Genomic DNA, 24,400 nt, shown 5'->3' with positions numbered 1-24,400 from the left:
TTTAATTTCAGAACCTGAGTTATAGTTCTTGATGTCAGAAATCTAACTTAATACTTTGCTTGTCTTCCTTTTATGAGACCAAAGAAGTAGGGACCCTTGACAAAATTGTCAAGTGATAGTCATATATCGTCACTGGATTAACTATAGGTGTAGGGTCTCTACGAAATGTTAAAGTAGGATGAGTAATGAGAAACAGGAGTTATGTTTTAGTTATTATAAAGTTAATGACCAGAAATATATCCAGGAAAACTCATTGCACTAACAAGTCCACCCAACATTTTCACTCCATTACCAATCTGGTACTCTGGTACCATTTTAATTAAGCTTTCTCAGACCCTTTGTCTTGAAAAGGAGAAGTCTTGCTAACAGTTTAAAAAAAAAACAAATCCATCTGTTAGCCAATTGCAGCAAATTGATTAGCACAATTATGCTTATTTTATATACGATATTTAGGCTCAAGTTAAAGCAGACCAAACAATAAAAGAGTTACTACTTAATAAGAACTCCTGAAGTGGGGAATTGCCAGGACTCATTGTTGACAGTGAATCATGCTGACATCAAGGACACAGGTTCTTTTTAATATACTCTGTTCTGCCTCACTATCTTGCTTGAACTTCTGACTATTCCCCGTCGATGTATGACTGCAGTCATTTTTAAATTATCTTCAGCAAAATTTTGCTTGCATATGATAATGATATTATTCAATAATTTCCACATTCTGTTTGGTCACTATTCTTTGAATTGGGCACAAATATGGATCTCTTCCAGTTGGTTGGCCAAATAGCTATCTTCCAAATTTCTTGAAATAGATACGTAAATGCTCCAGAGTTGAATCTGTCTGTTGAAGCATCTTTCTTGGTATTCCATCAATTCCCGGAGCCTTGTTTATCATCATTCCCTTCAGTGTGACTTGTACTTCTTCCTTCAGTACCAGTGGTTCTTGTTCATATGCTACCTCCTGAAGTAGTTGAATGTTGACCCATTCTTCTTGGTACAGTGACACTGTATTCCTTCCATCTTCTGATGCTTTCTGCATCATTCAAATGTTTGCCCATAGAATTCTTCAATATTGCAACTCGAGGCTTGAATTTTCTCTTCAGTTCTTTCAGCTTGAGAAATGCCAATTGCATTTATCCATTTTGGTTTTCTAACTCTAGGTCTTTGTACAATTCATTATAATATTTTACCTTGTCTTCTTGAGCCACCCTTTGAAATCTGTTCAGGTCTTTTTCTTCATCATTTCTTCTGTTCTCTTTAGCTACTCTACATTCAAGAGCAAGTTTCAGGTAAAAGACTTATGGATTACATCTGAACACAAAGAAAATAAAAATCCTCACCACTGGACCAATAAATAACATCATGATAAATGTGAAGAAATTGAAGTCATCAAGGATTTCATTTTTCTTGGATCAGCAACATTCAATGCCCATGGAAGCAGTAGTCAAGAAATCAAATGCCATATTGCATTGAGTAAATCTGCAAAAGACCTCTTTAAAGCGTTAAAAAGCAAATGCCTTACTTTGGTAACTAAGGTGGACCTGACCAGGGTCTTTTTCATCACCTTATATACATAGGAAAAGTGCACAATGAAAAAGGAAGCTGAAGAAGAATGGATGCCTTTGAACTGCGGTGTTGGCAAAGAATACTGAGTATGCCATGGACTGCCTGAAGAATGAACAAGTCAGTCCTGGAGGAAGTACAGCCAGAATGCTTCTTAGAAGCAAGGGTGGTGAGACTTGGTCCCGCTTACTTTGGACACATCATCAGGAGAGACCAATTGCTGGGGAAAGACATCATTCTTGGTAAAGTAGAGGGTCAGCCAAAAGAGGGAGACCCTCAATTAGATGGATTGACACAGTAGCTGTAACAATGGGCTCAAACATCCTTGATTGTAAGGACGGGGTAGAAACGGGCAACATTTTATTCTGTTATACATAAGGTTGCTATGAGTTAGAATTGACTCCAACGTACCTAACAACATCTCCTAACCTAATCTATGTTTAGAGACTTGCATGATCATTGACATAGAGGAATGCTGAACTCATTTACACTTCAAGGAATATGTTCTGGAAATGAAGGTCAAGAAAAATGCCAGTGTGTAACATTAATCCAAGTGCTGGTCATATCTCATTTGTTTTTAAAAAAATAAGCATAATGATGATTTTTTAAAAAAGGAACCACAGGTACCTGGTGCAAGAAACAGACTGTAAGGAGTTAAAGATAAGGCACAATCCTATCAGCCAGAGTAGCAGGTCCATGGTAATGGTTCTTTGGCTTCCACTGATACCTCTCCTGAAGGTCTATGGTTCTTCTTATCTTATCTGACCACTTCTATTAATTACAGTTCGGCTTATTGATCTCACCTAATCTCCTGTTTCATATCCACCATCTGGGTTCTTTGCTCCTCTATTTCCTTGGCTTATTTTTACCTTTGTCTCTTTCCTTTGCTCAGCTTTTTATGCTAGATCCTTCTATTATAAAGAATTGAGTATCATTAAGTATCAATACACAAAATGCAATGAGTGCAATGGGTGTTCAGAAAGGGGAGACAACTATTGTTAGAGATACCACAGAGCGGGTCCTGGGCGGGCTGCAAAGGCACTGGGATAGGGAACACAGATAGGCCAGGGATAGGTATTGGGTGGAGTCTGAGGTAGAGAGCGTGTGACATTATACCCAGGGGTTATTTTAAAACATAGGACATTGATTAAATGCAGAGAAGTTAGCTTGGTTCAAGGAAGAAAAGAACAAGTACCTTTTACAGCTAGGTTAAGTTTCGTTTGTAACGGACCCTATACTGAGAAGTCTGGCTTTGATCTAATGAGAAATTCAGTCACTGAACGCCCTTTGGTAGGGAAAGACATCACAATTTTTCTGTAAAGTTAGAATGAAGGTGATATCTGAGGGGTAGATCAGTGAAGTTAGGATCTAGTTTGTATACTATTCAGTTATCAAAAATAAATAACATACAAGAGTCAGAACCATACTGGTACATTATAAAAAAAAAGTACATTATAAGCACTCGGCAAAGATTAGATATTATAAAATACTTTCAGGGACAAGTATGATGGCAGTGGAAATGTTGAGAAAGCAAATTTTATTGGAAAGAAATAGCAAGATCAGTTTCAACAGTATCAGGAATTGCTTTAGGAGGAAGATGACTCCCAGATTTTTTGAACCTTGGTTATCTATAAGAGGCTGAGAAAGGAGGTTAAGAAGTCTTATGTGAATCTTAATTTCTAGATTTTCTTGCAGGCACTCACATGTAACTACTTGGAAGAAAATGTAATTTATTGCATAACAGTCCTAATCTTAAGAATAGATTTGACCCGTTGAACACTAATGACCGAAGACCAGACGAGCTGTGGAATGACATCAAAGGCATACATAATACGTGAAGAAAGCAAGAGGTCAGGACAGGATAGAAAGAAAAGACCAAAATGGATGTCAGAAGAGACTCTGAAACTTGCTCTTGAATGTCGAACAGCTAAAGCAAAAGGAAGAAATGAAGTAAAAGAGCTGAACAGAAGATTTCAAAGGGTGGGTCGAGAAGACAAAGTATTAAAATAACAGGTGCAAAGACGTGGATATAGAAAACCTAAAGGGAAGATAAAATGCTCAGCATTTCTCAAGCTGAAAGAACTGTAGAAAAATTCAAACCTCAAGTTGCAATATTGAAGGGTTCTATGGGGAATATATATCAAACAACACAGGAAGCATCAAAAGAAGGTGGAAGGAACACAGAGAGTCCCTGTACCAAAAAGAACTGGTCGCCATTCAACCATTTCAGGACATAGCATATGATCGGGAACCAATGGTAATGAAGAAAGAAGTGCAGCTGCACTGAAGGGGTTGGCGAAAAACAACTATCCAGGAATCAACAGAATACCAATTGAGATATTTCAACAAAGAGTCGAGCGCTGGAAGCACTCACTCATCTATGCCAAGAAATTTGGAAGACAGCTACCAGGTCAACAGGCTGGAAGAGATCCATATTTACGCTTATTCCCAAGGTGATCCAACCAAATGCGAAAATTATTGTACAATTTCATTAGTATCACACACAAGTAAAATTTTGCTGAAGATCATTCAAAAGTGACTGCAGCAGCATATTGACAGGTAACTGCCAGGAATTCAACCCAGATTCAGAAGAGGACATAGAACCAGGGGTATCATTGCTCATGTCAGATGGATCCTGGCTGAACACAGAGAATACCAGAAAGATGTTTACCTGTGTTTTATTGAGTATGCAAAGGCATTTGACTGTGTGGATCGTAACAAATTATGGATAACATTCCAAAGAATGGGAATTCCAGACACTGAATTGTGCTCATGAGGAACCTGTGCATACATCAAGAAGCAGTTATTTGAACAGAACCAGGGGATGTGAGACAATGTCTCACATACTTTGGACATTTTATCAGGAGAGACTGGCCCCTGGAGAAAGGCGCCAGGCTTGGTAGAAGGTCATCGAAAAAGAAGACCCTCAAGGAGATGGATTGACACAGTGGCTGCAACAATAGGTTTAAGCGTAACAGTGAATAGCGCAGGGCCAGGTAGTATTTCATTCTGTTGTGCATAGGGTCGCTGTAAGTGGGAACCAACTCGATGGCACCTAACACCACCATCTGATTTGTCTAACTAGGTATCCCGGTTCATAGCCAGCTCTTCAGGAGTGATCCCCTCTGTTTACTTGTAATTCCATTTTAACCTTGCAAATGTATTCCAACATGAATTAAGTTGTCATGGATTTAGGATCGGAGGACTGAATTCAAATCCCTGCTCCATTCTCTGAAATATTGAGCCAGATACTGAACCACTCTGAGACTGTTTCTTTACCTATAAAATGGCATTACTATTACTCAGGTTTGTTGGGAGGTTTCGGTGAAATTACACGTGCAATATCTAGGCCTTATACTTGTAATGTCTTCTCCCTCCTGCTCCCCCCACCCCCAATAAGTTAGGACAATGTTCTCCAACCAGATCCAGCTGCTCATGATCTTTAGGACACAACAGAATGTAAAGGAAGAGGTGGGAAGTGAAACGGCAATGTGGAAAAATTCTTTTGAAAGAAATGGTGATGTAAAAACTGCTTCTTGAGAATCAGGTTGGCCGTTATCCAGGGAAGTGTTTGAGAGACCCCATTTCCCACCAGATCTACCCATGAATAGATGTTCCCTGATAAGTGAATATTCATCTCCACACCCAGTGGACCATTTAAGGTTTGTCATATACTTCCTACCAGCCAGCTGGTTCTGACACTACTCAAGCATGGCAAGTTTCTCGACAGGGGAAGTTAGGTTTACAGCTCCTGAAGGTTGAGGGTTATCGGGCTGTTATTTAACTTTACAATAACACTGATGTAAACACCAGTGGCAGAAAAATATAACTGAGATTTTCTTAAGAAGGCATTTTATGAAATGTGGAGGTAACATGACCACGAAGAGTTAAATTCTTTTCATATCTAGATTCATTTAACTAACCATATGTTTTGGGGCCAAGTCATCTACCAGCAGTTCATATACAAAAATCGTATTTTTAATAATAGCTGAATTCAATGTATGTAAGAGAACAATATTCTTGGGGGAAGGGAATATAAACCCAGGTTTCTACTTTTTATCCACACCTTTACTAGAGTAAACGTTTACTAATTTCACTACAAATTCAGGACTTTATTTAACCATTAAAGAAACTGACATGCCTTCCATACAATTTAACAGAGAATAAGGAAAAGAGACTAAATACAAACTATCTTAAGACATTATTCAAAGTTTTAATGTATCAATTTATTGCATATGTCAGTACAGAAAAATATATTTTAAAAGAAATTGTAAAAAAGAAAAAAACATAAATGCTTGCCATGGTTAGCACATAATTTACTATATAACATTTAAATTTGAGTTATAAAATTACTGCTTCAAACAAAATATGGCAAATAACAAAAATATGATTTATTGAAATTGAATTATTTTACCCCGAACGTATTTGAATATGTTGAAAACAACTTGAATTTTCAGTATATGCTGTACTGACAGAAATTTTTATAAATTATGTTAAACAACACACACTCATCCCTGTTATGTATGTATATATGGCACTTTTGTAAAAAAAAAAAGTCTCTTATACATAGTCCTATTTTTAAATCTACATTTTTAAGATACAAAATATAAATGGAGGTATATTTGTGCCATTTGGCAAAAATGTGTTCACTACTACTTAGGATGACTGTTGGCATCTACTTCACCACACATTATTTCTGATTTAGCTAAAACACTGATGTGCATATATAAGGTAATATGAATAAACACAAGTGCTTCATATATTTTACTCCATTGATTTAAAAAATAGATGTCTGTGCTCTGTCGTTTCAACTTTACCTGAGTGATATGGAAATACCTAGCTTCAAGCAGATAACTCTGAAAGCATCATTTATGACTAATTTTTCCATTTTTGTTTTTTTAAATAATTGTCGAACATAATACGAAAAAGGAAGAGGGATCAGTGGAGGATGTCCACGTATGTCAATCATGGCCTAAATGACAAAGTGACTTGCGTTACATCCTTCGAAGTTTAAACCCCTGACCACAAGGATGGAGGTGGCTCAAGAATATAAATTATACTCAAGCTGTCAGAGTTTGCAAGGTAATTTGTATAAAATTGAATATGGCCTTTATTCTTTGATTTCACCTGGAACAAAATTTTACAAACATAAGAAATGTCCACATAAGCATCAGATGGCACAAATTCTCAACAAGAAATAATACAGTGTAATTACTCCAGTAAAAGATTACTGAAGCTGGGACGTGTGTAATTATCGAGTGTCTATAGCTTATCAAGATAAAATTGGTCTGAGCTGTCCTGTACCAAAGTTGTTGTTAGTTGCCATCAAGCTGGTTGCGACTCATGGAGATCCCACGTGTTCACAGTGGAACCGCTTCACAGGGTTTTCAGAGCTGTGACCTCTGGGAAGCACATCACCAGGCTGATCTTCTGAGGTACCTCTGGCTGAGTTCCGACGGCCAACGTTTTACCTAGTAGTAGAGCACTGAGCTGTCTGTACCACCCAGGGATTCCTAACAAGATTTAGAATATCATTTTAATGACAAATACCAATTTTACAGTAAAAGTATTTGCAAAATGGGATAGTTGCACTGAAATATCCCAGCCACTCCGCTAGAAGTGCTTTACAAATGTTTTGTTTTGCACTGTTAAGTTTCCTTCGTACCCATCTCATCAATTATTTCCTCCACCTAAATTTAAGAACCACCTCACATTTTCTCTTCTAGGTTGTTTCAGTCCTAATGATTACCCTTTGCCTGTCACAGGTTATTTCTTCCCGCTATCTTTTCGATATGCTTTTTATGGGAAATCACAAGTTTTCAACAATCCCCTTTAAAAAATGGATTTTGGATTTCATTCTAAATGAATTGCATCTTGCTGCACTTAGGTCTTTCTTTGCCAAATTTACAGAAGCTTAAAACCAAAAAATGTGTAAAACCAAAAACACCAAACCAAACCCATTGCCATTGAGTCACTTCCAACTCATAGCAACCCTATAGGACAGAGTAGAACTGCCCCACAGTGTTTCCAAGGAGCAGCTGGTGGATTCGAACTGCTGACCTTTTGGTAGCTACTAACCACTGCGCCACCAGGAATCCATTACAGAAGTTTAGTGACATAAAATTCATATATAAACTCCTACAGCTGTTATTGCATGAACAGGCCAGAAATTAATTCACGAGATGACCACACTCCCATCATCACTAAGAGATGGGTCCAAACCAAGTAGCGACTCATGAAGGATTCAGGTTTTGACCAATTGCCTTGGTCATGAAACTAGAAATTCTTTGAAAGAATGATACCATGGGCTTCACGGACCTCTGGTAAGAAGGTTCTTTTCCTTCCCCTTTTCATCCATGGAAAGAGTCTCAAGCAGACGCTACTACAGAAAGATGTAACACAACTGGAGACAGAGCCTTCTCCCGCTGCTGCAGAAAGGCTCTTTAGCCCTTCAGTGAGACTGAAGGTCGGGGACGTACACAAGAACTCTACAACTTCACTCCCAGCGGAAAAAGGAAAAAAGATGGTTTCTAAACCTGGCATATCCCAGAAAACAAAAGAGCGTAGAAACAAAACGCTGATGAAGGATCTACGCATCATCAGCATAGTATTAACAAATAACGTTGCTGAATTCTTCCACTGAGCAGTAGACTAAATGATCACAGGAAAAGATAAGGTGGGACCTTGTAAACTTCAAAGAATGTTACAGATATAAGGTGTGCTAGATAAACTCATTTCTAAATATACTACATTGTGTTGTATTATTATTCTTTAATATGTTATTATTTAAGATAGTCATTCTATGTAACAATGATTTGACAAGATGAAAAGTAGCCTTTAATTTTGGAGAATTTATACATACAAAATACACCTTCTATATGTTACTCTTTCTTAAAAAAGCAAGACTTTTTACAATTAATCATTTATAGAAAAACAATATTCTTTAGAAATTATACTTTTTTTTTCCTAAATACTGACATGAAATGAATAGTAAGAATGTCATCTGGCAAAAGTATTTCCAGCCCTGTCTCCTTGGAAAGAGCTTTAAATTAAGGTCAAGATTATTGACTCATTATTTTTCTGCTCTAGCTACTTGCAAAAAGCCAATAAATATAGCTAAAATATTCAGAATATACTATAAAGCATACGTCACAACCTACAGAGCTCAGTTCCATGTAATTTTTGAGGATCACTTGACACAACATAGCACAATTATGCCTCACAGCTTTTATTTTTATTAAGGTAAATCCTGCAACTTTTAAGGGGCTAATTTTTTTTTTCTAAGTAAGGTTTTTCTTACTCTTCTATATATTGAAATGCTGCTTACCAATTACAGCCATTTAACAGTTAAATGTGGTAACAGGTTCTGTGTTAAAAATCTCTAAGTTACCTTCATTTCCACATTCCTACATGTAAGAAAATAAGACTTCTTAAAGACAATCCGTCTTTTTGGTCCAAGAGTTCTTCTATTTCACAGCAAATAAGACATTAAACCAAAAAACTGTTTTTGTGTTTTGTTTTTGTTATTTTAACTTTTATTTTCACTAACCCCGATAAATATCTTGGCTTTGATGGGTTACATATACCTAGGTATTGGGACTTAAAAATCAAATGTGGGAATTTTTGTAAAATAGTATGTACAGTCATGTAATCATAAGAATTCCTAATTTAAATATTAAACGAGTTCTAATCCTCACTATGGCTGCTACTACTGGTTCAGCTATAGACTTACAAAATTGACATAAGCTAAAATTCTTGTTGCCACCAAAATTACAAATGTTAAAAAGTTCAAATATGCACATCAAAGCTGCACTAAAATTCTAAATTTCTATTTTTCACATGCCATGGTCCAGATTGTACCTAACAAAAACATGGTACATTTATACTGGAAAATTGGGTCCCATTTATTTGTAACAAAAAGCTGGGTGTCAGCATTCACCAGAGCAAAATTCAATGGCAGCCTGCACACAGGCCTCAATCTCACTTCTTGCCAAAAACAAAACTGTTTACATAAAAATAGATATAAGCCAGGTAACCATATACAGCAGTATATGACCAGTGCTATTTACATTAAAAATGTTGCATTGCATAATTCAAGGAAAATACCATCATGCATTTCATATTAAATTTTAATGTGAAAAATGCAATTACAGAACTAAGTTTGCTCTCCATGATTGTCCCAACATTCACCTAAGCGATAATACCCAGAGCTTCTTATCTACCTTCTTCCACTCCCAGTCACGAGTCTAAGCGTAGCACAGCTCACACCTTTTTTAGCAACAAGAAACTTCTGAGTAGTCTGTATCAGCGTATTAAACTAAAGACATGGATACATAACCGCATTGAAAATTCTGATGAAAATGTATGAAATAATCCCAAGAATTATGGTTCTTCAAATGTAAAAAACTGTTTGGATCATCATAAAGCAGTACTGAAGTCCTTTCAAAGTTTAATATCACTCTTTAGACAAGTACAGATATAACACACTTCTAGAAAGGAACATTCTTTCCATTCTGCACAAATTAAAATACAGTGCATTAATCAAAAAAAAAGGATACATTATATAATTGTTACATTAGATGAAGTTTTTGCCATTTCTTCTGGAGAATGACTCTTTATTACTTCTTTGATGAACTGTTCAAGTGCGGTGAAATAGCCTTGGCACTGCCACGTGTCGTTGTGAGTTCCATCTGGAAAGATGGCCAATCTCTTAGTCCGAGATGGGGAAAGCTCATAAAGTTGCTTCATCATTACTGGTGGAATTAATTGGTCAGAGAGACCAGAGATGAAGAGAGAAGGCATTCTGCACTGAGAGATTTTTCTATAGGACAAAAACTTATTTTTATAGCACCACAAAGGAAGGTAACGCATTGGAAAGAATGAAAATAAAGTGCTGGCCATATGTGGTATGCTTAAAAACGTGTTCTCCACCATAATGGCTGATATCCTGTGTGAATTCTCAGAAGCCAAATGAATAGCCACCGCTCCTCCCAAGGAGCGACCAAAGAGAAAAATTTTTGTTTTATCGAGGTCAGGTCTAGTCATCATATAGTCTAGCACGGCTTCAGAATCCAGGTAGAGTCCTTCTTCACTCGGTTCTCCTTCACTTTTTCCGTACCCTCGATAATCAACAAGCAAAAGGTTAACTTTGAGGTTAACCAACATAAGCAATGCATTTGGTAACCTGTGGCCTATGTTGCCTGCATTGCCATGAAAATAAATTATAGTTGGGGAATAGGGTGAATTGTCTCCAGTGTACCTTATCAAAATAAGATTTAGACAGACTCCATCTTTGGTTCTGATGAAAATGTTTTCATGTGGAATACCAGTGGGCATGGGAACATAAAGGCGTGAGGATGACGGCTGTTCTGGAAAATAAAGCAATACATCTTGAAATTTATATAGAATACCTGCTATTGATATAAATATTAACAAAAGTAAGATAATGCCTCCATACAGATGAAAAGTCACTATTAAAGGTAAAAGAGAAATACGGCAGAGAGCCCAAGACCATGAGGCTAAGGCTATGAGCCATCTTTCCAGAAAGTTCCACAGCATCCATGGCTTTTCCATTGTAGCTCTCCGTGAACTATTATTCCATAAGTGTCCTAAAGAGAGAAAGAGACGTTATCAGTGACTCAACATTTGTCTACTAGTTTAAAAGATCCATGATATAATAAATGACGGTAACAGGGAATTCCTAAAAGCCAACATCAATCTATGTACAATACAGTTGCTATAATCCTCCTTCCCCTTTCTGTCCACAAAGGTATCCTTTCTCCTGTATCCTCCGTTGCCAGATTCTTCTTTTTATAGAGTCCTTACTCGCTGCCAGGTACTTTCCTGCACATGATCTTACTGATTTGACAGAAAAATTAAGTCGGTAATTTCCTAGTTTTTTAATATTCAAGGACATAAGTGAATCAGCCAAGGTCCCAGGTCTGCAGGTAGCAGAACCAGGGGGAAACAAGCATGATTCCAAAGCTGATAGTGCACTACTGCTAAAGTATGTATATTCAGGCCAAATTTTGTTCTTAAAAAAGTAGATAACAGATTCTAACCTATCAAGTGCAATGCAATATAATGTACAGTTATTTTTCCTTTTATATTATGGAAAAATTTTCTAATTACACTGGGATAAGGAGGAGGAAAAAAGTCCCCTCCTCCATCTGGAGGTTTTCACATCTAAACTTAAAGAATAATTTAAATTAACTGCCAGATTTTAGCATCCTTTTAAGAAAAAGTGTAATGATGTCTCTCACATCTGATTAAAAAGAAATTTCAGATTGCTAATGTCATGAACTACACAACACTTTTCATGTAATCTTTTTACAGGTTTCATGCTGTGGGGTCAACACAGGTTGTTACGATGTAATAAGGGGGTAAGTACGCGGAGAATAAGTGGGAAAAAGAATTATTCTATTTTAGAACCAGAGACAAATAAAAAAATTGAAGAAAAACTTAAAAAAAAAACAAAATAACTAGAAAATACGACTAATATAAAGAAAACGGGGGGGGGGGGGGAACTATCCACAGTCAATTTTCTTTATTTTAAAAAATGAATCAAATCAAAAAGTTTGTGTGTTGTCTTAAAAAGGCAAAAAGGAGATATGTTACGACTTTTTTTTAACATAGTGTTTACCTGCTTATTTGCCTAAGTTAAAAACCAAACTATATTCTGTTTTATTCACTGATAAAACCACCATAAAGAAATGCTATTCTTAACTGCAGACATGGTTTAATAATTGTTAGTGGCTGATTTTCAAAATTTTACTATATGCCATAAACTAATAAATGTGACACATAACATATATAAATCGGATTTAAACACCAACAAATTCATTATAAAACCAAGTTAGATTGGTTATAAAGATGAGCTGAATGACTTAAGTAAATCTGATTTTTCTCTATTATATACAAAGATACTTTCATATTTAAATTCTTGTTCAAATGACTTTCTTTGAACATAAACCAACAGTATAGCATTTTTTATGACGTTTCTTAGAAATCAACACTGCCACCCAGTTGTAGCAAGTTTTATTACAATGAGTACGATACGCAATCTAAAGAAAGGCATGTATGTAAGGTAAAACGCAAACCAAAGTTGGAAAACCTGGATAGCTAATGCCTAAACCCTGTAGGTGTAAATCTGGCTAAAATGTAGACTAAAAAAAAAAAAAATGTTATATTATAGGATGCAAATAGTAAGTCTATTATATACTACACTGCTTCAGGTCGATAACCTGACATAAATAAGCGATTTCTCTGGTCTGCCGTGTTTATTTGTCAACAGCTTGCATTAAAAGATAGGGCTAATTTATATTCCCAACAACATACTGGGTCTCAGCTCCCGTTTACTTAATTTTTAAAAAAATACAAGTGATACCTGAATTCTTTTGGTTTGAACTACAAAGACGTATTAAGGATTTTTGAAAACACATTGGTATTAACTTTACACATCAAAATAAAATGGTTTTTGTATGATCATTAGGATTAACTAGGTGTGGGTTATCTAAAAACACACACATTTTATAACCAGAGAGCTGCAGTATTTGGTAAATAAGAGTCCATTTATTTTCAGGAAAAAAATATCAAAATTTTACTGTTTTGTCATAGTCAATCCAATCATTTATGACAAACAGTGATATCAGGGAGATGAGTAATTCAAATTTCATTTATTTGGCAATGTATTACAAACAACGCTCAAAAATCCCATTACCCTGCAAATCTTATCTGTATCACTTACTTATTAAATAACCTTGGGTCTATCACTTATTTCCAGTCTGAAGTTCTTTTTCAGTATGATGAGAATTAAAAAATATTTTCCTGTAAGATTGGTTATCTGTACCATGTGAAGTTAATTTAAAAAAAATCATTTACAAATGCCATATAGAAGGACTAAGGTGCACCTGGCCCAAGTCATGATATTTTCCATCACCTCATATGCATGTGAAAGCTGGATAATGAATAAGAAGACCTAAGAACTGATGCCTTTGAATTATGGTGTTGGCGAAGAATATCGAATATACCATGGACCGCCAGAAGAACGAACAAATCTGTCTTGGAAGAAGTACAGCCAGAGTGCTCCTTGGGAGCTAGGATGGTGAGACTTCATCTCACATACTTTGGACATTTTTCAGGAGGGACCCGTCCCTGGAGAAGGATATCATGCTTGGTAAAGGTACAGGGTCAGCAAAAAGAGGAAGACCCTTGATGAGATGAATGACACAGTGGCTGCACAAACGGGCTCAAGCATAACAATTGTGCTAGTGCCGCAGGACCGGGCAGTGTTTCGTTCTGTTGTATACAGGGTCGCTCGGCGGCACCTAACAACATAGATACGCTTCTTTATTTGCTTTTGTGACCTGTATTCCTGATTGGCGCCCCTTGAAAACTCTACGGGGCAGTTCTACTGTCCTATAGGGTTGCTATGAGTTGAGATCGACTTAACAGCACTGGGTTTATTCCTGATTGTACTACTACTTTCTTAATTGTGTTCAGCTCTAATTAATATAAAAATTTACCAATCACTTATAAGACAAAAAAAAAAAAAACCTAGAAATTTGATAAGGACATGGCAAAGAATTCCTATAGCTGGATAATCAGGGTTTACCTGACTCAATTTTCAAATCAAATAAATAAACTTCTTATAAAGAACTATTGTAACACCAGATAAAGTATAAAGCTCCTACTACCTGGATAAAGCATACTTTGAAATTCCAACCTTATATTAACATTTGTATAGATTAAATCTATACGGTTAAAATGTGTAACTATTTAGACTTTGAGAAGTTATCTTTTTTCCCTAGTAGTCTCAGTTTCTAATTTCAGCACACAACACGGAATTCAAATCTAGAAGGTCGGGAAGTGTGTTTCTCCCTTTCACTGCAGCGTCCCTAGTGGGAAGCATGTTGTTGGGTGCCGTGGCGTCCATTTCAACTCATAGCGACCCCATGTGACAGAGCAGAGCTTCCCCAGAGGGTTTTCTGGGCTGTACTCTTTACTGGAGCACTCTGCACATACTCAAAGCTCAAATGCTTTTTGAATGAATAATCCAGTAATGTACCTGAATTATTAGATTTCTAAAAGAAAAAAAAATCTATGTATATTCTGAACGATAGGCATGTATGTTCAGCATTGAACATCAGAAAAGTTGGTATTTGTTTGAACCCATCACTGGGTAGGAATAATGATTAAATTCGCAGTTTTCTAAACCACCGGTGCGCCAGGACATACTGAAAAGAAGACACACATGTACACACACCGCCGCCCCCCCCCCCCGCCCAGGCAATATAACATATTCTTAAAATTGACTTCCATTTGATATTCTTCAAAGCAAGCTGACTTTTATTTTGATTCCCACAGTGTGATGCTTCACTGAATTGGTGTATATTTTGCTGAGTATATTCTTAACAACGAAACTAAAAAAAAAAAAAGTCTCCACTACCTAGTATGTATCTTTTTTATATTTTGTGTAACAAAATGGGATGTACCCATAAAACACTTCTGTGTACTGAAATACATTTGAGTTGTGAGCTGAACTAGCCATTTTTTTCATGTGACACTATTTTTACATAAAAGCACAAATGATGAACTGTGGTTACTCAGACTCTGGTGTTTGGCAGACATTTTCTGCAAAACGAATGAAGTGCAGCGGCCATGGTGAAGGACTTCCCCATATTAAGGGACTTTTCTGATGATATCGTGGTGGTGGTTCTATTAACGAATGTGAATTTTCATAATAATCTATGGGATGTGTCAACATTTGAACAGGCCTGCAAAACTCGGTAAACCGATTATTTTCCAAGTGACCAATCAATGACGGCACAAGATTAGGCACGGGCAAAAGATCCATTAAAAGGACGAGATAAACCAATGTTTTTAATGTAACAGAGAAGCAAAGTTCCTTGATAATGATATCAGATTCCACAACGTATTTAACCTTTAAGAAACTACCACCTGTTGAATGCTGGAGTAGTATGAGATAATATTCTCATCTGAAAAAATTATTAAACTACTCCTCCCTTTCCAACTACGAATTTGCGTGAGGTCTGATTTCCTTTACATACCTAGAACAACATATCCTAAGAGTGAATGCAGAGACACATGGGATAATCCCCTTGTCTTCTGTTAAGCAGACATTAAAGATACTTATGAAAATGTTAATGTCATACTTTTCATTACTTTTTTTCATTAAATACAGTAGCTGTATTGCATTTCTGTCAATATGTAATGGGTTTAGTATTATTTTTAATTAATTAAATATTTTTAAACTTCCCAGTTTTAATTTCTAATAAGGTAAACATCTATAGACATAACCTACATACACAAAAACTCTCTGGGGTCCTCCATGATGTTGAGAAGTCTGAAGGAGTCTTGCGATCACAAAGTTTGAGAGCCACTGTTCTACACCATCTAACTACACCACTTTATTGCCTTTCTTCCCACAGACTTGCTTCCTTCAAAGAATCATGTACTAAATTTACTTAAATTATTTGTGCATTATAATACATACAATTACAGCCTGCTATTTTTTTTTTTTTTTTTTTAGATGCTGGAAGGAAAACACCTTTAAAAAACACACCTAACATTTTTCAGGTTCCCATAGCCAGTCGCCACTGAGTCCATTCCGACTCATAGTGACCTTACACGACAGAGCAGAACTGCCTCATAAGGTTTCCAAGGAGCGGCTAGTTGACTCGAACTGCCGGCCTTTTGGTTAGCAGCCAAGTTCTCAACCACTTGTGCCATGAAAAAAGAAAAACAAAAACCAAACCCGCTGGACTCATGTCGATTCCGACTCATAGCGACCTTATTAAAAAAAAACCAAACCCACTGCCACTGAGTTGATCGCAACTCATAGTGACCCTATAGGACAGAGTAGAACTGCCCCATAGAGTTTCCAAGGAGCACCTAGTGGGTTTGAACTGCCGATCTTTTGGTTAGAAGCCACAGCACTTAACCACTATGCTACCAGGGTTTCCAGGACAGAAACCCACAGGGTTTCCAAGGAACGGCTGGTGGATTCAAACTGCTGACCTTTTGGTTAGCAGCCAAGCTCTTAGCCACTGTGACACAAAAAGCAAAACCCAGCGCTGTCAAGTCGATTCCGACTCATAGCGACCCTATAGGACAGAGTAGAACTGCCCCACAGAGTTTCCAAGGAGCGCCTGGTGGATTCAAACTGCCGACCCTTTGGTTAGTGGCCGTAGCACTTAACCACTACGCCATCATGGTTTCCACTGTCACATAAGAAATCACAAATACAAACAGCAGCATTGCAGAGGTGACAGTTCAGCTTGGGCTAGGGCTCTGTACCTTCCACAAGATGAGGGCGGAATGACAGAGCTCCTGAGTAAAACTTCTGCCCAGTTAGTGTTGCCTGGCACAGCCTCCCATTACCAGCCAAGTTTTCATCTACACCCAGTAGGAACGGGCATCCTTGCATACGCCTTTACTTTGGGTCTGAGTTACCACATTTGTAGAATGAAATCAGTCACCTGAATAATCCCTAAGGTCTCACAAACCCCATTTTATAGGTGATACAGAAAAATAAAAGGTAGAGTTGGAAAACAGATACTAGATTATAAATAATATTGTGTTTCCTAACTAGTAAAGTAGAAGGTTGGCAGTCCTGGTTATACAATTGTTATACGTAATTGAAAAGTTAGTGAGAGAGGCAAGTAAGCACATATTAAAAACAGACCTCCAGAAGTCTCAGGTGTGCACATATGTAGTGATGTGCATTTCAGTTAAGATTTGTTAAGTATTTTATTCTTCATACATTTTCAGTTTCCTTACCAGACCACTACCATCAAGGCAGTACATTTTTAAGGTGTACGTAGTTAAAATTGTTGAAAATGCCTTTGGCTAAACAATCTTTACATAGAAAAACAGACACAGTATGTTTCAGGAGTAATTATATACCGGAAGGAGGAAAAGCAGGGAAATAAATATACAGGCAACTGTCATGAGTTTCTATGAGCTCTGCAGTTTTTCTGCTTTGGTAATGGAGCTCTGGGTTTATTCACTCTAGTAAAAAGTAATGGAAATGATGGCAAACAATGCATTCAAGATTAACTCCAAGTCTGGAAAAACAACCATCCTCAACCCCTTCCTCTGCCGAAGAATACTGGTCTTCCACTGAAGTTGGTAACCTGTGCGGCTCAGTTCTTTACTCAGCAACATTTTATCCAAAAAATTAAATAACGAATAACCTGAACATAAGAATAAACTCAAACTATGGGAGTGGATACATTTTAATTATCACTGCCCCAATAACCAGCAAATAATAATCCCAATAATGAGACAAATCTACTCCTCCTTCGATTATAAATAAAATTCTTTTTCAATAAATGTGGGAAGTGCCCCCATAAAAAATTAAATGCTTGAATTATTCACATTGTTTTTAAGTGCAAAAGTTTACACTGTATTGCACACTGTATATTGATTTACTGATTCTGTCAAGAGTAAAAGATCTTTGAAAACTTAAGCTGTTTTACTTACATGTGAATAAATATGAATTAACCAGAAACAATTTGGCCAAAGGCCATACAATCATAAATACAATTTTAAAGAAAAGTCTGAAGCCGTAAATGTGCTATCACACCCACTCCTCACTTACTGATGTGGTTAGGTTCCGAAGACCAGGTCGCTATGCAATAGCCGGTATTATGCAAAAATGAAGGATGTCCACGTATCAGATGACAAAATGGAGAATGATTACATCATTACATAATTGCCAAACCACTGAAAATCATGGCCTAGCCAAGCTGACACATAACCCTAGCCATCACTGCCAGCGTTACTCTCACCTCACACCTCCGTGTTCATTACTGCCAGATGTGTGTCGTTAATGCATGAAATTGTCAGACGGTAGCTTTTTTACCATTGTTTTAAATGTGAAATGTTGGATAGAGATAGTAAGTGAGGAGTAGGTATATTTTCTAAAGGTTCTTGAGTGTATCTTAATTTGATAATTTTAGGAACAGCTTGTTTAAAAATAAAAACTGCTCATACATTTTAAAACACAGGCACGAGTAACGGTGTCTGTGTTCACGTGAAGGCTGTGGACAGGCGAAGGCAGGTTCATATATCATTAACACTGGTATCACAGGAGAATGAGTGCCCCACGGTGCTCGTCAATTCCTCTGATGGAGTTCACAGCTTCCAAACGCTTCTCTCTCCAATCACATTTCAAGTTGTATAAAACTCAGATTGAACATTCTCCCATCAATATCTTATCTTCTTCTGTTAAGCACTGGGAAGAAACCACGCCAGATGCATCGTTGAAAAGGAAACACACATAGTTCCTATCAGCGTGTTGGAGACACCACAGAATGAATTATCCATTTCCCTGATGGTTTACCCACACGTCATCAATAAAGAAGAAAATGTGTATTGATAGTCCCATGGGAGACATGAACAGCAACTGCCTATGGAGGCATGGGACAGTAACTGAACAGTTCCAAGAGCATTTTACACTAGGATTTAAACCTGCTTAAGCAAATACCTCAAACAGATTACAGTAGGCAGCAACACAGCTGCATTTTTATACTTTCCCCCTCACTTGAAACATTAGATAACATGGCAAATAGTCAATGCTGACAGAAGGAAGATAACAGATTAATGTCACTATGGAAGCCAATCACAATTTGTTCTGAGATTATAAATATCTGTAAGAAAGAAAACAGAGGGGCAGAAAAAAGGATTCACAAGACTAAACATGTAAATGGTAATGTTAGAATTGAGGCTGATGATAAAATTCAGGAAGGTTTCAACTTGAGAAGGGGTAATGTTCTAAAACTGTATCTATAAATTGGTGAATGAAACTTGGAATTTATTTTCTTACAGAATGAGTTGCAGAAGTAGTGAGAGTCCCAGGCTAGCTCATAAATGCATATACTTCACCTCCTGGAAACACCATACCTCTGTAAGGGATTCCAGTAGAAGGTACAACTGTAGGAGCTAAGAGCTATGTTAAACCAGCAGAAAACACACTGATACCTTCAATGAAGTCTGTCATTTGAGGAAACAACAAACTTAATTAGAAGAATTAAAAGAATTAGAGCTTTTTTTAGGTCCACTCTAAAAAGGGAATTTAAGCCTTAGGCTTTTTCCCTGAGGCAATGCAACAAGAATTAGAATCGCTTTAGAATCTGGGAGTAATAATTAAATGAGTTCTTAATCAATGAAAACAGAGAAATAGACTCTCCTGAGATAAGTGACCAGGGAGGAGAGAAAAATGTTAGGTCCAACGTTTCTTGTGCCCACCACTACGTCCTGTCGTTGGCTCAGGACAGGCTGGTTAGTAAAGCCTACCATTCTGACAGCAGAGAGGCCTGCGGTGTGCCTGAGAATGGAGACAGTGTGCCAACAGTCACCTGAATATACAAATGTTCATAAGCTGGTTTGCTGTCATCATTCCAAATCAACTATCAGTGGGGAGGCCGTTCCATGGAGTATAAAACGGGGCGGTGTTTTCTGGTTAGGTCAGTTAAGAGCTAGGTAGTTTTTGCCAACTTGCTTTGCCTCTCTAGATACGTATTTTCTCATATGTAAAAGGAAGATGGAAAGCGTAATTGAAAAACTGCTGAAATCAAATGTAATACAGAGACCAACCAATAATGTGCTGATAAATGCAGCTACTTCCACGAGGCAGAATTTAACGTGCTTTATTACCTTCTAGAGCAGAGCAAGCGAAAGGAAGTACAACCAGTTCTGTTAGGCTTGGCTGAAATAACCAACAAGACTCACTGGAGGCTACCTTGACTATTTGGACATGGGAAATAATGAGGTCAGTGCCTTATTTTCCCTTCAAAACCCAGCTCAGGTGACGGCTTCTCCAGGAAGTCTTCGTGACTCCTACTGTCAATCATTCCTTATTCTGTACCTTGTAAAAACTTGCGTGGTGGCCCTCAGTATACTGTAACTTATCTACTTACATGCCTATCTCCCCTACCTAAACTACGAGTTCTTGGTGGCGGTGGCTTCAACCTATTCAGCTCTGCGTTTCTGGTATATAGCAGTGCCTTGCACACAGCAGGCCTCTATTAATGATAACTGAATTGTGCAGTTCATGTCTCAGGAGGGAAAATTATGACATAAGGCTAGACAGACAATCATGAATTCATACTGAGTAGGAGAAAATTTAATATTTAGCAAAAGTGGGTGATTAACATGCACCCAAGTAAGTATGACATCCCTGCCAAATGAAACCAAGGGAGGATCAGGGAGACTGAAACATCAAACCTTAAGGCCAATATACACGCGCCGTTCCATTTGGTGGAAACCCTGGTAGCATAGTAGTTAAGAGCTACGGCTGCTAGCCAAAAGGTCGGCAGTTCAGATCCACCAGGCGCTCCTTGGAAACTCTACGGGGCAGTTCTACTCTGTCCATTACGGTGGCTATGAGTCGGAATCGACTTGACGGCAGCGGGTTTGGTTTTGGTTTTTTTCCATTTGGTTACTATTACACAGAAGACATACATTAAGACAGGTCTGTGAAATAAAAAACTTAGTTTTGATCATGACACTTCAGGCAATAATACTAGTAATGCATTTTGCATAAGATGAACTTTGACAAAAGTATCTACAAGCAACTTTGTTGTATGGGTATCTATTCCTCAAAAAGAAAAACATCAAACTTCCTACCATGATATCAGTAGGTCTAAACCTATGACTTACAGGAACAGGTCACAACTAGTCTATCGTCAAACCCAGTAGCTGATATTTCCTATTTTGCTTTTTGTGTGCGTGTGTGGGGAGGGGGATCGGGATGGAAAGGGGTGATATCTGAGTACTGGTTTTGTATACATCGCTGGAAGTGCACCTGACATATAATGCTAAAATTTGCTCTAGGTTCCGACTACAAAATGACAACAGAGGAGCCATAGGCAGGTAATAAGCACATCTTACTTTCCAAATACGTGTTTATTTATTTCTTTTTTTTTCCTGCCTGCGAGGTTACACAACTAACACTTCCTGCAGTGACACAGGCAGCTGCCCTGGAAGACGTGGGGCACCGGGAGCCAGGGTTCTGGTCAGGCTTCTACGGTCGCGCCCAAAGCACCAAGACACTGAACTCCTTTCCACACTGAAGGCGCAGCGTGTGTTGACTTCCTCTATTTGGGATCCCGTCGCCCTGCCGCTCTGGGAAAACTGCGTCGCTCTCTGGGGCGGGAGAGAGGCGGCAGGCTGCGCAGGTGCGGCCGGCACACCTGTGAGGATGCCCGGAACACCTGGGAGGACGCCCGCCCGGCACACCTGGGAGGACGTCCGCCCGGCACACCTGTGAGGATGCCCGGAACACCTGGGAGGACGCCCGCCCGGCACACCTGTGAGGATGCCCGAAACACCTGGGAGGACGCCCGCCCGGCACACCTGGGAGAACGCCCGCCCGACACACCTGTGAGGATGCCCGGAACACCTGGGAGGACGCCCGGCACACCCGGGAGGACCCTCGGCACACCCGGGAGGACCCTCGGCACACCCGGGAGGACCCTCGGCACACCCGGGAGGACGCCCACCTGGCACACCCGGAAGGACCCCGGCACACCTGGGAGAACGCCCACCCGGCGCGCCCGGGAGAACGCCCACCTGGCACACCTGAGAGGACCCCAGGCACACCTGAGAGGACCCCAGGCACACCTGGGAGGACCTCCGGCACACCTAGAAGATCGCCCGCCCGGCACACCTGGGAGGACGCCGGCCCGGCACACCTGGAAGGACCTCTGGCACACGTGGGAGGACCTCCGGCACACCTGGGAGGACGCCCACCCGGCGCGCCCGGTAGAACGCACACCAGGCACACCTGGGAGGACCCCGGCACACCTGGGAGTACCTCCGGCACACCTGGGAGGACGCCCGCCCGGCACACCTGGGAGAACGCCCGCCCCGCACACCCGTGAGGACGCAGACCTCGGTCGGCCCGGCCCCGCGGGCTCCGGCGTCCCGGGGACTCCCACTTACTTAGACTTGCTCGTACGCTGCGCAGTCGGCTACGAGCACGAACCCGGGAACCACGCAGCAGTGTCCACCCGCGCCTCTTCGGTCGCTCTTCATCCTCCTTCTCCCGCAGAGGGGCTGCCGCCGTCGCCACCGTCTACTCCGGAGCTCCGGCGCCGCCGCTCTCGGCTCCTCCACTTCCGGCCCGCGGGCAGGTGTCTCGGGCAAACGCCACCGCCGGCTCCCTCATAACCGGATCTCCGTCTCCCCGCCCGCAGTGGAAGCCAGCCTGCCCTCCCGGGCATGCGCAGAAGCAGCGGCCGAGGGGCGTGTCCGGGCCGCTGCGCGACGGTGGCTCGGAGGGACAAGACACCGCGGCGTCCCCGGAAACGGGAACGCGGGGGCCAGCTGAGCGTCGGAGACGCTCTGCGCCCCCCCGGGCCGGGTCAGGTTGTCCTCGCAGTGGGCCAGGTACTGCCCCGCGACGTGCTGCTCTCGGCCGCACGCAGTCCCCGGGGCCCTCGGGACGACCTCCCGCCCTGCTCTGGACTCCGGTGCGGAGGAGGAGCCGAATCCGGGGCAGGGACGACCCGGGAGCGGGGTGACCTTGGGGAGCTGGCCGGAGCGAGCTGCGACGCAGCGTTTATAGGAGCTGTGTCGAGCTGGTAGGGCTTTTCGGGGAACCAGAGTGATAACAGTCTTTAAAGGTCTTTGTAACTATACTTCCCTTCTTATCTTCTCCCAACCCAGGCTGTATCAGAGAGCCTTCTATCAGAGTCCTTTATCACAGGCAGATGCAGGCTTTCTGGAACCTGAACGTTGCACAATTCGGAGTGTGCTTGTAAAGAAGAGAATACAGAATTTGCTTAGTTCTGAAAATTTTACAGAAGCACAAGACCGTGTGAACCCATTGCCAGGGCACCTCCCAGGATCTTGGAAGTAACTAAAAAAATGGGGCCCTGAAGCTTGAGCTTCCTTGGTTTTACTATCAGTACCCCCTGCGCACCAAATGGTAGACAGTTTTTTGTTTACAGATGGCGTCGTGGCTAAGTACTACGGCTGCTAACCAAAAGGTCAGCAGTTCGAATCCACCATGTGCTCCTTGGAAACTCTATGGGGCAGTTCTACTCTGTCCTATAGGGTCGCTATGAGTCAGAATCGACTCGACGGCAATGGGTTTGGGTAGTGGACTTCCTGTGCACTATACTGAAGTGTACAGAGTATTTTGTTTACAGGTGTCTGACCCCCTCCCCCCCTTCGTTATTCCTTACCCTGTGTACTCTGTATATGCAGAGAACATCACAGGCACAGAAAGAAAGGGCAAACTTAGATGCATATGTACCCTGCTTCCACATTGGGAGCACCAGGAGGTTCAAGAGAGGCTCTCAATAATAGTTTCCCCTAGTTGATGTCTCCTATATGTCAGGCACTAAGGTGGATGGTTTTCATTAAAAAAAAAAAAAAAAAAAGGATCAGGAACTCTAGAAGATACTTAGTGAGATTCGCTGATTTTCTTTGAAGTATTAAGCTAAAGTGACATGGTAAATGGGAGGTTGGATTCATTAATCCATGCTTGTCTTGTTAAGCATAGTGTAGTCTCTGACATAGCGAAGAGGCTCAGATGTTGAACGAAGGCATGACTACACAAGCAAGTGCTCTCTCATAAAGTGCGCATGTGAAGGAGCCTCTAATTAACGCTGTGTTGGACGATCCTTAAAAGTGAATTAAGTGATAATTAAATTGAATAATAAGTAGAGAAATTACCCACAAAACAGTATCATGTGACTTTATACCATCACAGATGATTTCAGAGAAATATTCTGGTAATTTAGGTGAATTAGACATATAAAGAAATTCATAGAAGATTGTTGGGCTAGAAGTAAGGAGCCCTATT

At 39.9% G+C, this 24,400-nt stretch overlaps 2 protein-coding genes across 2 annotated transcripts; one reads left to right on the top strand and one right to left on the bottom strand.

Annotated features, from left to right (window-relative positions):
• Positions 1-5,933: 5,933 nt before the first annotated feature.
• Positions 5,934-22,795, bottom strand: ABHD13 (abhydrolase domain containing 13). Its single transcript, XM_049867486.1, has 2 exons — positions 22,531-22,795; positions 5,934-11,168 (listed from the first exon to the last, which is right to left on the bottom strand). Exon 2 carries the CDS (start codon positions 11,131-11,133, stop codon positions 10,120-10,122), a length of 1,014 nt encoding a protein of 337 aa, XP_049723443.1. The 5' UTR covers positions 11,134-11,168; positions 22,531-22,795; the 3' UTR covers positions 5,934-10,119.
• On the top strand, positions 20,740-22,758 carry LOC126066392 (collagen alpha-4(IV) chain-like). The gene is made up of 2 exons (XM_049867415.1): positions 20,740-20,749; positions 21,662-22,758. Exons 1-2 carry the CDS (start codon positions 20,740-20,742, stop codon positions 22,756-22,758), a joined length of 1,107 nt encoding a protein of 368 aa, XP_049723372.1.
• Positions 22,796-24,400: the final 1,605 nt, after the last annotated feature.

This window comes from Elephas maximus, chromosome 23 (genome assembly GCF_024166365.1).
Source record: "Elephas maximus indicus isolate mEleMax1 chromosome 23, mEleMax1 primary haplotype, whole genome shotgun sequence".
In the NCBI taxonomy this organism is placed as follows: Eukaryota; Metazoa; Chordata; class Mammalia; order Proboscidea; family Elephantidae; genus Elephas; species Elephas maximus.
This window is presented reverse-complemented; position numbering and strand designations above follow the sequence as displayed.